The sequence below is a fragment of the Caretta caretta genome, chromosome 14, assembly GCF_965140235.1.
Source record: "Caretta caretta isolate rCarCar2 chromosome 14, rCarCar1.hap1, whole genome shotgun sequence".
NCBI lineage: Eukaryota > Metazoa > Chordata > Testudines > Cheloniidae > Caretta > Caretta caretta.
In genome coordinates this window covers 36053828-36071030 of record NC_134219.1, presented here as the reverse complement: position 1 = coordinate 36071030, position 17203 = coordinate 36053828, and the positions used below count along the sequence as shown (strand labels likewise).

At 48.7% G+C, this 17203-nt stretch overlaps 2 protein-coding genes across 2 annotated transcripts in view; both read left to right on the top strand.

The window, feature by feature from the left end:
* The window catches only part of LOC142069220 (E3 ubiquitin-protein ligase TRIM11-like), a 264114-nt gene that overhangs the window by 17386 nt on the left and 229525 nt on the right, over positions 1-17203 (top strand). The gene's annotated exons all lie outside the window — the stretch shown is intronic.
* Positions 1991-11569, top strand: LOC142069095 (endonuclease domain-containing 1 protein-like). The gene is made up of 2 exons (XM_075119462.1): positions 1991-2167; positions 10058-11569. Exons 1-2 carry the CDS (start codon positions 2114-2116, stop codon positions 10802-10804), a joined length of 801 nt encoding a protein of 266 aa, XP_074975563.1. The 5' UTR covers positions 1991-2113; the 3' UTR covers positions 10805-11569.

The following is a 17203-nucleotide window of genomic DNA, read 5'->3' as shown; positions in this document are numbered from 1 at the left end:
GGGTGCTCCAGCCTCGGAGCACCCACGGAGTCGGCGCCTATGGCGCTATATTGACGGGAGAGCTTCTCCTGTCGACATAGCTACCACCTCTTGCGAAGGTGGATTAACTACACTGATGGGAGATGCTCTCCCACTGGCATAGTAGCATCTTCACTAAAGCCCTACAGTAGCACAGCTGCACCAATGCAGGATTTTAAGTGTAGACTTGCCCCACTGCACCTTCCTCTGGAGCAGTTGGTGCTGGCTACAATCAGAGACAGGAGACGGGGCTGGTGGAGCCCTGGTCTGGTCAGATTGGGCAATTCCCGTGTAACTGTGTTCCAGATTCCAAAGGCAGTAGGGCCTCCTGGGGCCGTGAGCTATGTGGGTGGGTGTTCCTTTAGAAGACTGTGTTCCCAGAACATCATTTTCATGCCATGTGCATAGAACTGGGCTGGTTGGGACGGTGCTGCCCACTAGGAGCTATGGCGTAGGTAGGGGGTTGCCTGTGTGTTCTGGTCTCTGTTGATGGGGTGGTTGGTTTCTGTGGCGAGTAGCTTAGGGCAGTTTGGGAATCTCTTGTTTGGGCGACTGTGTGTTCATTCTCGGGCTGTATTCTCAGGGTACGTCTACACAGCAAAAAGCAAAAAACCCGCGGCTTTGAGTCTCAGAGCCTGGGTCAACTGACTCAGGCTTGTGGGGCTCAGGCTGCAGGGCTAAAAATAGCCATGTAGACATTTGGGATCAGGCTGGAACCCAGGCTCTGAAACCTGGTGACGGGAGGAGGGCTCAGAGCTTGGGCTCCAGCCCGAGCCCCAGCATCCACAAGGCTATTTCTAGCCCTGCAGCCGAAGCCCACAAGCCAGAGTCAGTTGACCCAGGCTCTGAGACTCACTGCCACAAGGGTTTTATTCCTGTGTTGACGTACCCTCAGGGTGTTTGTCTGGGCCGAGGCTGTCTGTGAGGAGGTGTATAGCACGCACTGCTGGATGATCAGGGTAGGTCAGTGGGGGTGGTATGAACGATTACTCCTTAAATGGCTGTGGGGAACTGTCCAGGCACCTCGACACTCCCTTCCAGATGGGCCAGGACTCTGGTTTGTTGCAGCTGTAGTGGTTTTGCACAGACACTAACATTTGGCCCAGGGGTGGGTGGAGAGCATACAGGGGGAACTGGGCTCCACTGTACACACGTCCAACCAAAGGAGTCAGCTATTGCAGAGAACCTGCAGCTGTAGAGAGGGAATGAGCTGCTCACCCCCTTCACTGTCTTCAGCTCCTAGAAGGTTTGTGCTGGGCAAATTTGTAATGCAAAACCTTTTTTCCCCTCAAAAAAATGCAGATCCAGGTCAACCAAAACAACTGGTGAATTTGAGCTGCTTTTGTCTAATTGTTTCAGTCAAAATAAAATTGGGGGGGGGGGGAGGGAGAAATGTCAGAACAGTTTCTTCTGGGCATTTTTGGGAAACTAAATATTTCGATTTTTTGTTTTGTAAATACATTTTGTTTCAGATTTCCCTTCAATGTTATTTAAATAAAAACCTTTTCAAGGCTTTTAAAATCTTTTCAATTGAAATGAAACATTTTGTTCAATAAGAAAACAAAACATTTTGCAACATGTAGTTTCACCAAAAAATGTGAAACATTTTCATTTGGAGTTGACCCCAAATCAGTCCCACACCCCAGATTTGTTGGGCTTTCACCTGAATCGAATATTTGCACAGCCTTTGTAATGGCCTGCATCGCCCCTGCTCAAGGGCCGTGGGTGCATGGCCCAGCACAGACCTTGGGAAGGCCCTGGCAGGAAGCCCACAGATTACTCAGCCCGAGAGGGTTAGTGGAGGTGGCTCTCTAAGAAACTATATAAGTAGCAGCTGCAAAGGGACTGGCTCTGAACACTGTGAGCCATGGGGCCCCTCGCACTGCTGGGCTTTGCCTCGCTCTGGGCTGGGCTGGCGCTGGCTGAAGTGGTCCGCACTTTCAGCACATGCACAAACTATTTCTACAGAGGAATTGAGCCCAAAGGGTTTGACACTACAAACACAGTTAACATTTGCCAGAAATATGAAGGAACATATCATTTTGCAACCTTTTACGACACGAGCAGCCGAATCCCAGTTTGGTCAGCTTACACTATGACTGAAGGACACTGCACAGATGAACACTCGTCATGGAAAGTGGAGCCTCAGGTCAGTCTCTCTCCTGTCTGAATCTCTTTGGTCTCATCTAGGCACCACGACAGGGAACTCTGATGGCTCTGCCCAAGCACCACAGCCCACTGGGAGTACGGGTGGCACGGGGACCCCTCCCATGCCCTAGGTATGGAGTCCTGGGGCTCCTTTCTTCCTTCCCTGAGTGCTCTTTCAGGAGAAGCAGGGTCCCCTTTTCAATGGAGAGAGGTTGGGGTGGTGGCTGAGTGCCCCAAGTACTTACCCAGCAGCTAGGGTGTCTCTACTTTGGTGGGGGGCCAGGCCCACTGCCCTCTGGGCACACACAGAGATCTCTGCTGGGAGGGTTTGGCAGGGCTCCAGGGCACTAAGGCTGGAACTTAACTCCCCTTGCATTGTATGGGACAGCTGCCCTGCTCATAGCTATACTCTCAGGCTCTCTGCAGACTCAGGCAGGCGTCACTGTATCAGTCACATTCGAGTCACATTTTCAAGCTTTTCTGTGCAACCACAAGAGCTAGAGATTTCTTTTTTTAAATGCAAGCTGAGATTCTGCCATGGTCCCAAGGAACCAGAGCCCGCACATGGGCATAGAGCTCCTCTGCCTGAATCCAGCCCGGAGTGAGGCCTTCCCCAGAGTCCAGGAGGGTCCTAGGGCTGGATGTACAAAGGGGACTTCGACTCAGCATCGCAATATCAAGCTTTTATGTTCCTTGCAGCCTAGTGGAATCCAGCACAGTGAGGTGTGCAGGCTCCCTGTACACTGCATGGGGAGAGATGGGTGCCTAACAATGGAATCCACAAAAAGCCACACAGCAGGAAATCACCTAAGCTAGCCAACTGGAGGTGCTGATGAGAGGGATATGTCCTAAGCCCTGCCACTCAAAGGGACTTAGTAGCCTAAGTCTGGGCTGGAGGGAGGCATGTCCCTCCGCTCAAGATTCACAGCTGTGCACCCAGTCCTGAAGTTAGCACTTTCTCACAAAAACAGAAGAGGAGGTGACCTTCCCCTATCCTCAACCTTTAGTGCAGTGGACAGATCATTCACTTTGGATGTAGGAGACTGTGGTTCAATTCCCAGCTCTGCCGGATGTGGAGAGGGGACGTGAACCTGAGTATCCTCCCTCCCAAGAGAGTGCGGAGGCCCCTGGTTACTCTGATGTGGTCTCCCTCAATCTCTCCTGTTGCAGTTCTTCCATGATGTATAAATAACTAAGCATGAATTGGAGGAGGGAGACTGGATGTTGGGCCTCTCACATGGTACTCCAACCACTGAACTAGAGAGTCAGTCTCACTCTCTCCCTGGTCTAAGGACTATTTCAGTATTTATACACAGTGGAACAGCTTCAGCAGGAGACAATGAGAGACCTGTCCATTAAAAGCCAGCCATTAATGGGGAAAGATCTCCCCAGCAGGCAGATCTCTCATATCTCAGGTGAATCTTTAACCATTGGGATAAAGGATATTGGGGGGAAGGCACCTCCTATTGCAGTGGCATGGTTTTGTGCAGGGCCCAATCCAGTAGGTTGCTTCTGCGCATGCCCACTGGTCCCACACATCCCACGGGCAGGATAAATGGGGTTGCCTAGTTTGAGGATCCCACTTGGGCATAGGCAGGAGATAGGTGCCCAGGCAAAAGGACTGAGACAGCAGTGCGCCTTATGCATATAAGGGCATTCTGTGCCTATGGGTGCGGTCTCAGAGAACTGGAGAAGAGTAGACACAGTACCGATCTTTAAAAAGGGGAACCAAGAGAAGCATAGACTAACAAGCCTAAACATACTGGAAAAAATATTAAACAATCAGTTGTAAACACTTAGAGGATAATAGAGTTATAAGGAATAGCCAGCATGGATTTGTCAAGAACAAACTGGAGAGAGTCCAGAGGAGAGCAATAAAAATGATAAATGGTTTAGCAAACCAGACATATGGGGGAAAGTTAAAAAAAGCTGGGCATGTTTAGTCTTGAGAGGAGAAGACTGATGGGCACCTGATAACAGTCTTCAAATATGTTAAGGGCTGTTACAGAGAGGATGGTGATGAATGGCTCTCCACGTCCGCTGAAGGCAGGAGAAGAATTTATGGTCTTATTCTTAAACAAGGGACATTTACATTTGATATTAGTCAGAAAGTTTTTCCTATCAGGGGAGTTAAGCTCTGGAATAGGTTTCCAGGGGAGGTTGTGGAATCCCATCTTTGGAGATTTTTAAGAACAGGCTGGACAAATGGGTCAGGAATGGTCTAGTTTACTTGGTCCTGCCTCAGTACGTGGGGCTGGACTTGACTTCTCAAGGTCCCTTTCAGCACGACATTTCTATAATTCTGTGATTTTACCAGTGGAAATGTAAGCACCTAGGGACTTTAGGACGTACAGGGCTAGCCGAGCACAGGTTTTGAGGACCTAAGTTTTCGATGTAAGTGCCGATATTGGCAGCTGTGTGTTTAAGTCCTTTTGTGGATCGAGCCCATGGTTCTTTTCCAAGTAGTGGACAAACACAGCCTTTTCACACCCTGTGTTGCTATTGAAATTCTTCCTCTAAAGCAAATCTGGTCTTTTAGCTACTGAATGTGCCAATCAAGCCAATGTCTCTTGACTTCTCTCTCCTCCCAGTCCTTCTGTTGTAATCAGTGTAACATTTTCCAGTGCCAGAGGATCTGGACAAGCTGGACTAGTGCCAATGTTCCTGTGCTTAAAGGCTGATGGCTGTGTGACCTACCAGGGTACAATCCAGAGTAATGAGTAACTGTGTCACCTCTGCTCACCAATCCAGGGTGCCTTTTACAATGCTTTACTGCTGTAGCCTCCCATCTGGACCGCTCACAAACAACCTCCAGCATGCAAGTCACTCTCAGCTACGTCTCTGTGCGTGTGTGCGCTGCAGCCAGCCAGCCACAGCTGGGCTCCTACCAGCCTTGGTTATACTGCAGGGTGACCCCAGCACACATCCAGTCTTAAATTTTCCCCTAGAAATGTGTGTCCTGTATAACCCAGACCTCTCCTGTTCAATACAAATTATATAAACTCTGTTATTTCTTTAACAAAAATAATATGCAAACAACTAGCCAACTCAAATGGAGTTTCCCAGACATTTCAGTTTAAACACCCTGGATTAGATCGCCCCCAGTCCAGTGCTGCTTCTATTGTCCTTCATGTGCCATAATTACTATGGGCAGAGAGAGAGAGAGAGAGAGAATCGTGTCTTGGGGTGTTTCCTTCTTTTTATAGTCCCGTCCCACCTTTGAGAAGAATTTCCAGCTGAGATTCAGGAGACAGTGTCTAAGTGTAAGGATTTTTCCTGCTGGTTTCCCCACCTGTTTGAAATTTGAACTTCTTTTCTCTTGCTTCCTGCTTGATGAATCTGTTCACTGCTTAAATGCAACTTAAGCAGAGCACACATTCCTTTGTTCAGGACAGACTTGTATGCCAGCTTCTGTTTGGGCAGAGCTGTGGTTTGGAACTCATATTAATAACACCATCCGGGGAATCTTATAACTTCTCACACAATGTTGCCACACATATTTTATCAGGAAAATATTGACCAGCAACTTATGAGTTTTCAGATGATATCTTACAAGATATACCTTGTACCATAGGCGCTGACTTCCCTCCTAGGTGGGAAGTGCTTGACACCCCCACTCCACCCCAGGCCCTGCCCCCACTCCACCTCTTCCTCATCTCTTCCTGCCCCTGCTCCACCCCGCCCCCAAAGCCCCTGCCCCGCCTCTTTCCACCTCCCTCCTGGATCTTCCTGCACACCGTGAAACAACTGTTTGCCGTGGGCGGGAGGCACTGGGAGGGAGGAGGAGAGTTGATCAGCGGAGCCACCGGCAGGTAAGAGGCTGTAACAATGGTGTGCTCTAGTGGGACACAGTTTAGAGCATCTAGTTTAGGACAAACTGCTTAGGCCAAGGCAGTCACAGGCCAAGACTGGGGGTCCTTTACTCTTAAGGCACACCAAACTAGTCAGAGAACTTCTGTTTCACCGCATTGCCTAACAAGAAGTCATACAAGCAATTCCCTCAGATACCCCAGTGTAACGATGCTCCTTCTGGTGGGACTCAACTGAGAGTGCCAATTCAGGACAAATTGCTTCAAGTAGGGCAGTTACAGCCCAAGGCTGGGGTTTTTCCACCTCTAAGGCAAACCAAACCAGCCAGCCAGAGAGGACTTTGGTTTTACCCCACTGGCTAACCACAAGTCACACAAGCAATTCCCTTAGACACTCCAGTTTCCCACTATCACCACCAGTGCCACTTGTTATGGGGACAAATGGTTAGGAAAACCAATAGCCCAGTAAAAGAAAAAAGGTTCTCTCGATCCCAAAGGACCAAGCCCCAGACCCAGGTCAATATACAAATCAGATCTTACCCACAAATCACGCTGTTGCCAATCCTTTAGAATCTAAAATCTAAAGTTTTATTCATAAAAGGAAAACGATATAGATGAGAGCTAGAATTGGTTCAATGGAATCAATGACATACAGTGATGGCAAAGTTCTTGGTTCAGGCTTGTAGCAGTGATGGAATAAACTGCAGGTTCAAATCAAGTCTCTGGAGTACATCCACAGCTGGGATGGGTCTTTCAGTCCTTCGTTCAAAGCTTCAGTGTAGCAAAGTCAGTCCAGAGGTATGAAGCAGGATTGAAGACAAGATGGGGGAGCTGCAGCAGCTTTTTATATTCTCTTGCCATGTGGTCTTTCTTTCTATGTCCCAAAGACAAGCTGTCCATCACATGGCATGGAAAAACCTCAGAGTTCTGTCCGTAGGCAGGTCCCTGCACACCTTGCTGAGTCGCAAGGCACGTCTGCCTTCTCTCAATGGGTCAATTGAATATCTGGTGGTCCTTAATGGGCCATCAAGTAGGCTAGGCAGAGCTGACACCAGCTTGTCTGGAGTGTTCCCCAGAAGCATAGCACAAGTTTGAAATACAGACAGTATAGAGCCAATATTCATAGCTTTAACTATAAAAATGATACACACATCTAGACAGCATAATCATAACCAGCAAATCATAACCTTGTCTTAGACACCTCATTTGACCCCCTTTATACAAGATTTGGTGCCACTTCAGGACTTTGGTTGCAACAATGATCTATACGGTCCCAGCTTATGTCAATAATGTCACAAGCTGTAAATCTCATCTGAAAAGTTTTCAAAATAAATCACTGTTTAAAAATGTATAGTGTGTACCTTCTAAAAATGAAACCTACATCTATCTCTGAGTTGTGAAGAATATGTATTAATGTTATAACAACCAACACGAATGCACTTTGATGTAAAAAACCATGATTAAATCGAGTCTTCCTGACTAGTGATTTAAATCATGATTTAAATCAAATCCACGCTGCCCGCTGTGCTCTTGCCCCTGGCCCCTTCACTCCCCAGGAGGCCCCACAAATATGTTTGGTGCCAGGCCCACAAAAAGTTAATCCAACCCTGACAATGGGTGGGCTAGAGTTCACTTCATTGCCCTTCCCAGTGCCTAAAAGAAGCTCAACTCCCATAGAAAAGTAGCTGGAGACCCAGAGTTCGGTATCTAAGGATTTTCAGCAAGGATTACACAGGGTCAGCCTCCCCACATTCAAGTCCCAAAAGGAACTAAAGAAATGAAATTAATTAAATAACTTTTTATAAAATATTATGATTAAGAAACAAATAATAATCTAATTTTCACAGCATAACATGGCTATTTTATAACCCACTGATATTATTTATGTTTATGTATTACTGTGAAGATAAAGAAAACAAATTAAAATCTCAACAGTTTGTTCCCCACTGTCAGGTTTCCTTCCCCACTCTGAACTCTAGGGTACAGATGTGGGGACCTGCATGAAAACCTCCTAAGCTTACTTTTACCAGCTTAGGTTAAAACTTCCCCAAGGTACAAACTATTTTACCCTTTTGCCCCTGGACTTCCACTGCCACCACCAAACTTTATCTGGGTTCCTGAAAAAACATAGTTTGGACACGTCTTTCCCCGCAAAATACTCCCAACCCTTGCACCCCACTTCCTGGGGAAGGTTTGGTAAAAATCCTCACCAATTTGCATAGGTGACCACAGACCCAAACCCTTGGATCTTAGAACAATGAAAAAGCATTCAGTTTTCTTACAAGAAGACTTTTAATAGAAGTAAAAAGGAATCACCTTTGTAAAATCAGGATGGTAGATACCTTACAGGGTCATTAGATTCAAACATAGAGAATCCCTCTAGGCAAAACCTTAAGTTACAAAAAAGACACACAGACAGGAATATCCATTCTATTCAGCACAGCTATTTTCTCAGCCATTTAAAGAAATCATAATCTAACACATACCTAGCTAGATTACTTACTAAGTTCTAAGACTCCATTCCTGTTCTGTCTCCGGCAAAAACATCACACAGACAGACCCAGACCCTTTGTTTTTCTCCCTCCTCCCAGCTTTTGAAAGTATCTTGTCTTCTCATTGGTCATTTTGGTCAAGTGCCAGCGAGGTTACCTTTAGCTTCTTAACTCTTTACAGGTGAGAGGATTTTTTCCTCTGGCCAGGAGGGATTTTAAAGGGGTTTACCCTTCCCTTTATATTTATGACACCCACGGAAACACAGTGAGAAGAAACTTAAGAGTTCCCAAAAGCTTAGATTGAGTTCACCTAAGTCTCAGAGTCTTTGACCACCAAATCTGTACAATTTGCTGAGTCTAAAACAGCATTTTCCCTCCACTTGCATGTAGGAATCTTTAGTTGGAAGCCATGCAGACTCCTCCTCTGCTGAAATCACTACCAGTCTGTCAGCTAAGTGATTAACCAGCCACTCAGTTAAGTCACAAGTGTAGAGATTTAAAGAAAACCCTGTTACAAGAAAATACAAAAACTGAGAATAAAATATAAATGACTCTTTCCCCATTACGACATTTAAAGAAAAGTTGGTGAATCACACTAGTTGAGAAAGTTAACTAGAACAGTTTGGCTAAAATCAAAACAACATTCAAAGCATACAATTATAGAGGAAGTTATTTTTCCCTCCCAATTTCCGCGTGCTGTAATTAACATTGCCTATGTTTCCCTGTTTGTAGGGTTGCCAACTCTTCCAGCCAGACCAGGAGAGTTGCCCTTTGCAGCAATGATGTCTGGTCCGGGAAAGTTGGCAACCCTAGCTGTTCGAGGGTTAACAATATCACTGACCTGCTGCAAAATGCTTCAGAGTTAGGGACAACAGCCTGCTATCTGCTCCTGAGCTCGGCTTCTCCCAACTCTTACAGGACACATGGCACTTAGTAGCTGCCCTGACTGCTTGCCCTCATGGAGTCTGACCCCAGGAACAGACTAGAGAGAGGACCTGTTGGAGCAGACCCCAAAACTACCACACGCAATACCAGAAGCTTCTGGATGTGGAGTGCTAAATCTGCCTAGCAACAATGACCCAGGCATAACAACCCACTCCTACCTCACCCCAGTGGGTCTCTTAAAAAGAGAGATCTCCCTATTAGGCACATGGGTTACACAGGCACGCAAACAACCGTGACTCTGCCCCATAGAGGCCCCAGCAACCCTTTCCTCCATTTATGAGTGCAATATCAATAGTGTGCACCAGCGGCCACTGCATTTATGAGTCACCTCTCTGGAACTGAATGCACGGCTTTAGTCGAACCTTAGTCCTGTCCGTGCAAGTGCCCTAAAGCCGTGATCTGGACCAGCAGACACACACGCTCTGTCCTGTGCTGCTGGGAGAACTGGCCAGCACATGAAATCATTTGCTGGGCATCCTAAATTAAGCAGATAAAGCAGGAAAAGAGGGGGATTCAGAGTTGGGTGATGAAAGTACATAGAGTCAAGAGGCAGAGACTTGTTTTGCCCTTGATTCCCTGCTGCTCTGTGTCATAGACATTTTGATGCAAGTTGAATGTAAGGACTCTGGCCTTCTCTATTTCCAGCTGGCTGATTTATCAGAGGCAAACATGGAGACAGAAGGAAACCTGCTTCGAAAGCTGAAAGGAACACTGAAAGAAAAGCAAGCCAACAAAGAAAAACTGAAAGAAAAGCAAGCCATCGATGAAGATTATGATCACACACACTATGACCGGGGACACCTGAACCCAAACGCCTTCCAGTGTGATCAAAACAGCCGAATAGCCACCTTCACGCTCACCAACGCAGTCCCCGAGGACCCCTGCTTCAATAGGGTCAATTGGTATGAGCTGGAACGAAATCTCAAGATTCAGTTAACAAAGAGCTGCCTTAATACGAAAAATCAGAAAGGGACACCCTTCCTGGTGACTGGAGCAGTGCCCAATGAAAAATATAAAATCCCCATTAAGAAGGATGACAAACAAAGGAACATCAATGGAGATGCAGGGAGGGTGGTGGTGCCCAGTTACATTTGGACAGCCGTTTGCTGTGAGCACTCAGACAATAACGAGAAATTCTCCTTCGCCTTCCTGGGGATGAACAGGCCAGACAGCATCCTGGAGCCCATGAAAGTGACACAGTTGAACAAAAAGCTAAAAGTCCTGTATGGGAATCGGCCCATCGAGATTTTTCATGATGACTGTAATGAAGACAGCAAAAAGGCAGATGATGTTTTATTGGCGATAACCAAAGAGTTGCGCAATACCATTCCAGACTGGAGCAAGACTGAGGAATACCATCGAGCAGGAAACAAAAGGCCTCATCCAGATTAAGTCTAGTGAGAAAAAGCCAAAGCCTTAGTAGAAGCTAAAGTAGCTTGTGGGGAGAGGGGAATGAATGCAGCATAGACACAAATTCCAACAAACCTTTTAATTGAAAGCTCCTGGGGCCTGTGTAACTGCATGAGCTTGTCAGTGTCGACCCGCCCCTCACTCTTCCCTCTTCTCTCACCTGGTGCTTGGCAAACCCACTTGTTAAATCTTGTCTTAAATTAGCTCTTGATCCTGCCCCTGTTTTGATCCAGCTGGAGCCCCACTAATGCAGAGCTCTACCATTTACACAAGCTAAGTGTCAGCCCTGGCTCTCTGCAGACCCAGCCCGGCTGTGGGTCACACTCAGAACAGGAGCTTCTCACCCAGAAAGGCTGCGAGCTCAGTCTGCCTATAGTGAAACCTCAGTTCTGCAGAAGCCAAAGGGACCAACAGGGATGTGCTGGTGTGACACACGCCACGCAGAGCTCCAGGTCGCCCTGCATCGCTGTGTGCGGTACCACAGTCCGTGCCATGGGGATACAGCTCCATCTGTGTCTGTGACACAGGGCTTTTTACCCACTTTTGGGAAGTGTTTAGGGCTGCTGGGATGGCGGGCGCTAGAGAAATGCAATGATGGTGATTTACATAATGCTGGCAAATATTGTGTTGGGTTGTGATTATTAAAATCAGCTTTGTGTTAAAACTTTACATTCCACATCTCCAGATCCCACAATGGAAAATTCTGCTTTGCTGAGCTTGACAAATAAACAGAACGAAAAATAAAAAGGTTCTGATTGCAAATAGCACCCTGGACGTTGCAGCACTGCGTTGTCTTTGATGGTTTGAATGTGAGAGAGCAGCTGGAGAGCCATGACATCATCACAATGCCCTGGGTCAGCTAGACTCTGGGTTTCCCATCTCACCCATTTCCAGAATTGTGGCCCAGTTTCTGGTACTTTCAGGTGTTCTTACAAAGGGAGATATTCAAAGACATGACAATACAAGTTTATTAACTAAAGAAAGAGAGATTTTAAGTGATTACAAGCATGAGGCCTAAAAGCCAGAATTGGTTACAAAGAAATAAAAGGTAAAGTACACAAACTTAACAAGCTAAGTGAACTTGATGGTTCTCACCACATGCTCACAGCAGTCTGGCTGGACCTTCAGCCAGGACCACTCCCCCATTTCAGTGATGCTTCATTTGCCTTTCAGACGTTGATGCTGTGAGTAGAGATGCGGGGACAGAGGTGATTTGTGTCCTCTGTTCCTCATTTTTATATCTTTTCTCCTCTTTGAGAATCATCCCCAGCTGGGATTCAGATGACAGCCGGTCTGTTTACACAGAAACCTCCAGCTAAGATGTAAATTTCTCGCTCAGACCCTTCTTCCTGCCAAAGAATGGCCGCTTTACCAGGTGATAGGCACGAACGGTAGGCAAGTTCCCTGTTCCCAGTGACAGTCCATGGGAATGGGGTGCCTCTGTCTCTTAGGGGTTTGGACCCCAATTTCTGGGAGTCCAGTACTAATGAAATTCTTCCCTGCATGGGCCTAGCATGGAGCTCAAGGGGCGATTCACTCCTCACGGTTTCCTTGCTAACAGGTTGGTCGTTCGTTCACAGTCAATATGGTCCAGGTCAGACGGGTTTGTTCAATTCCCCACCTTTCCAGAAGGCTGCATTTTATTGCCTCCAGTGGCAAACCCAGCAGAGCGGCCCGCTATTTATGCGGAGGGGATGATAATTAGCATCCATTTCTATGAACTGATCATTTTTCAGAGCTCCGAGAACAGACATTCAGGATGCACAATGTGCTGATGTCAAAGTCTGCAAAATTCACCTAAGTCTTTAGACATGTCAACACAGCCCATGTTTCATTATGGTACCCCAGTGCACTTGGCTGTTCAGAGCCATCGCTCCTCATCCCAACCCCGGCTAGACAGCAGTGTTACCCTGGCTCAGCGGAGGGCAGCGGCATCTATTTACTCCAGGGGTTACAGCCATTGGGACCCAGCCTGTGAGCCGATTAATCAGTCTGAGGAGGACCTTACTGCATTGAATTTGATGGAAGTACTAGCGGAGTAAGCGACTGCTCAGGGTGAGTGGCGGGTTCGCAAGCTGGATGTTAAGGTATCGATCCTCATTCGGATTTTGGCCTCTGGCACAGAAACAGTCCGTGATGAGAATGAAAGGACAGGCCCCTTCTCCGCAGATCCCAGGGCCAGGGTCGCAGGGCAATCCGCACACAAGGCAGAGCGAGGCTCCGAGCAGGGCTGGCTGATCCGCGTGCCGCGGTGGGAGGGGGGGAGCAGATCACAGCGTGACCGGTGCCGCCTGTCCGCACGTGGCCCATTGGGGGTCCTCCCGTTACCCATCTGCAGCCTGAGCCTGGTGCCTGGAACGAGCCGCTGTCTCTCTGGGGCTGCAGCAGTGACAGAGTGCGCGGCCCAGGGGAGCACCAGTTCCCTCGCTCCCTCCGCGACGCTGCAGCAGGCGGGGACCGCAGACACCAGGAGGCGGCAGCCGCAGCAGCGCTCCACGCTTCGCTCCGACTGACTCCCGGGGGGGATGACGTCACTCCCGCTTCACAAAAACTACATCCCCCAAAATCCCCTGTGCCAGGCACGCTGGGCGTCCGCCTGCGACTGACCCAGAGATCTGGAGGTGGGGTCGACTGGGTTCGGCGGACAATGGCCTCGGGCAGATCGGGGCCAATGGCAGGGCGGGATCGGACCAGCTGGGCAGCCAATGGCAGGGCGGGGCGGGGTGCGTGCGGCTGGGCAGCCAATGGCGGGCGGGATCGGACCAGCTGGCAGCCAATGGCAGGGCGGGGCAGATTTGAAGGCGCGCGGGGCGAACAGCATAATAAAGCCTGGCCCGGACGAGGTGAGTCCAGGCAGGGGCAGCTCCGGGTGTGGCTGGGGCTGTGCGGGGGGGCGGGAATCTGAGCCGGGGCGGGAGGGGCTGAGTGGCCCCAGTGCCCCGCCTGCAGGCCCCAGTGACTCCAACCAGGTGACTCCTGATTTACAGGGGACGGTGTCAAAGCTGCAATGGCGCGGAACTGCGTTTTAGTGACCTAAATTCTTGCAAAATAAAACCGATCCTGTTCCCCGGAGGTAGGGACCGTATTTCAGTAACGGGAGCAGGCTAAGAACCCCCTGTTACTAACCTGGGCTGGCCGTTTAACAACAGTGAAGACCCGGGACAGACCCTTCCGAAGAGGCCCAGGAGAAGGAGTTTTCCCACCAAGTGCAGGGGCCTGAGGACAATACTTCATCACTGAGAACTGATCAGTAACACAGTGTCATTAACCCATTCTGGCCCAAAATCTTTTTCAACACTAATAAGGACCCAGAACAGTCAATTCTGAAGTGGCTCAGAGGATGAAATGTATGCGTGTAGTGCAGTCCCCTGAGCACAGCGTTTTAGCCGTGAGAACGGTGGAGCAGAATATTGTCATTAACGTGTTCTGGCCCAGAACCATTTTCTTAAAACAAAAAGGACTCGGAGGGTTCCCAAGTGGCACAGCAGACAAAATGTTTACATAAACCCCATTATCTTGAGGGCAATATTTTAGCTGTGAGAACTGATTAGTATCACTCTGTTCCTGCCCAGAATCATTTTTTAAACAGCAATAAGAACCCAGAGCATGTGGTTCCGAGGCAGGACAGGGAAGAAAACGATGCACAGAATGCCGGGAACCGAATAACGCTATGCCTCAGCCAACCGTTTCCAAACTTGCATTCAAGTGCCCATTTGGGGCAATAAACCTCTTTTTGAATAGCACCACCCAACGCACTCTTCTGAGGGCTGGTCTACACTACGGTGTTAGGTCGACAAATGCTGCATTAGGTCGAATTTATCTTGTGTGTGTCCACGCTACCGAGCCCTTTCCGCCAACTTAAAGGGCTTATAAAACAGATGCCTGTACTCCACCTTGATGAGAGGCATAGTGCTAGAGTCAACATTCCCAGGTCAAATTAGGGGTAGTGTAGACACAGCAATGTGCAATGCAAGGGCATATGCCTCTGGGAGGCGTCCCAGAGTGCTCCAATGTGACCACTTTGGACAGCACTTTTAACTTCCTTGCACTTCAGCCAGGTACATAAGAACTTTTGAATTTCATTTCCTGTTTGATCAGTGTGGAGAGCTCACCAGCACAGCTGACCTTGCATGCCCAGGGCTGCAAACACACTCCAGCATGGAGCACACAGGAGACACTGGATCTGATTGCTGTGTGGGGAGAAGAGTCTGTGCAGGCAGAGCTCCGAACCAGCAGAAGAAACGCTGACATCTATGCCAAAATCGCACAAGGCATGGGGGACAAAGGCTACACCAGGGACACACAGCAGTGCCATGTAAAAATAAACGAGTTCAGAGAAGCGTACCATTGTTCACCCACCGGGAGGTTCCATGGTCTTTCCAGATCCTCTCTCAAGATGTGTTGGAACCACATCTTCGTCCACCCAGTCATTCCACGGTAGACAGCAAGGTGACACACACACCTCGTGTCTCTGCTTTTCCTGGAGCAACGCTAACACTTTTTCACCCACTGAATAGCAAGGGTAAGTGCAGCGGGAAACTGAAGCTCACACAGACTTCATGAAAATATCAGACAATTCCCGCTTCATCACACCTCTTCCCCCTTCAAGACTGAACTTAGCAGGGTGTGACGAAGTGGGACTGTTCTTAATGTTTCCTCTGAATAGTGTGGGGGGTGCCTCAGTTTCCCCTAGGCAGTTCTTAAGTATCTAGGGGGTGGGGTAAGGGTGTATGATCATTGCAGAGCCCTAGAGGGCAGGTGTGTGCAGGAGTCTGGACACAGAGAATGGCCGACACCCTGTTTCCTGGCAACTGATGGCCTGGGCCCTTCCCCCCTGCAAGGTGAGAGCTAAAGGGTTGGAGAACAAAGGAATCAGGTGACCACCTGGCCCGGGAAAGGAACAAAGCCCAGAGGAGGAGGGGCTGGAGGGGGTTTTCAGTTTGGGGCTGGCTGGGACATGGAGTGAAGTGCAGACGTGGTTGTCTGGCTCACTGCCCCCCAGAATGGACCCAGCTGAGGGGTCCCGTTCTCTGCACCTGCAAGCTCTGTTTTAGACCATGTTCCTGTAGTCTAATAAACCTTCTGTTTTACTGGCTGGCTGAGAGTCACGTCTGACTGCGAAGTTGGGGTGCAGGACCCTCTGGCTTCCCCAGGAGCCCCGCCTGAGCGGACTCGCTGGGGGAAAGCGCACGGAGGGGCAGAGGATGCTGAATGCTCTGAGGTCAGACCCAGGAAGGTGGAAGCTGTGTGAGCTGTGTGTCCTGAAGACAGGCTGCTCACAGAAAGGCGACTACCCCAGAGTCCTGACTGACTTCATGGGGAGCAGTTCCAGAGCATCGCCCAGGGACTCCGTGACACAGGGAAGTTCAAACCCACAACTGGTACCTGTAGGTGCCAAAACTAATTCCCCATCCCCTTGGTAGCTTTTCTACCGGGCACTTTTAAGATTCTTACAGCAGTTTTTAATCAATCAACTTGACAGTTTTCATAGCACAGTTCAAAACAGTCTCACATCCTCCCTTAGGTCTTGTCTGCTAGATTACACAAGTAGGATGCACATGGAGTGTTTTCATGTTGTCCTGGGTACTTTTACCACCCCAGAATAATTGGATTTGAAACTGGGATGGGGTCCTGCCACTACCTCCTCCCCTTCTTCCAGGGATTGAGGATGTCAATGAACCCACATTCCTCCACCTTGGCTACAGCCTGGGGCACCCTTACACCTAAATTGGGCAGGGGGTGAGCTCTGGAACATTTAGGAGGAAATAAGTTGCAAATATTTAACTCTGAAGGTTGTTCGCTGCTGGAATCCTAGAATGTCAGGGTTGGAAGGGACCTCATGAGGTCATTTAGTCCAATCCCCTGCTCAGAGCAGGACCAATCCCAAACTAAATCATCCCAGCCAGAGCTTTGTCAAGCCTGACCTTAAAAACCTCTAAGAAAGGAGATTCCACCACCTCCCTAGGTAACCCATTCCAGTGCTTCACCACCCTCCTAGGGAAAAAGTTTTTCCCAATATCCAACCTAAACCTCCCCCACTGCACCTTGAGACCATTACTCTTTGTTCTGTCATCTGCTACCACTGAGAACAGTCTAGAGCCATCCTCTTTGGAAACCCCTTTCAGGTAGTTGAAAGCAGCTATAAAATCCCCCCCTTCATTCTTCTCTTCTGCAGACTAAATAGTCCCAGTTCCCTCAGCCTCTCCTCATAAGTCATGTGCTCCACACCCTAATCATTTTTGTTGCCCTCCGCTGGATTCTTTCCAATTTTTCCACATCCTTCTTGTAGTGTGGGGCCCAAAACTGGACACAGTACTCCAGATGAGGCCTCACCGATGCCGAATAGAGGGGAACGATCACATCCCTCAATCTGCTGGCAAT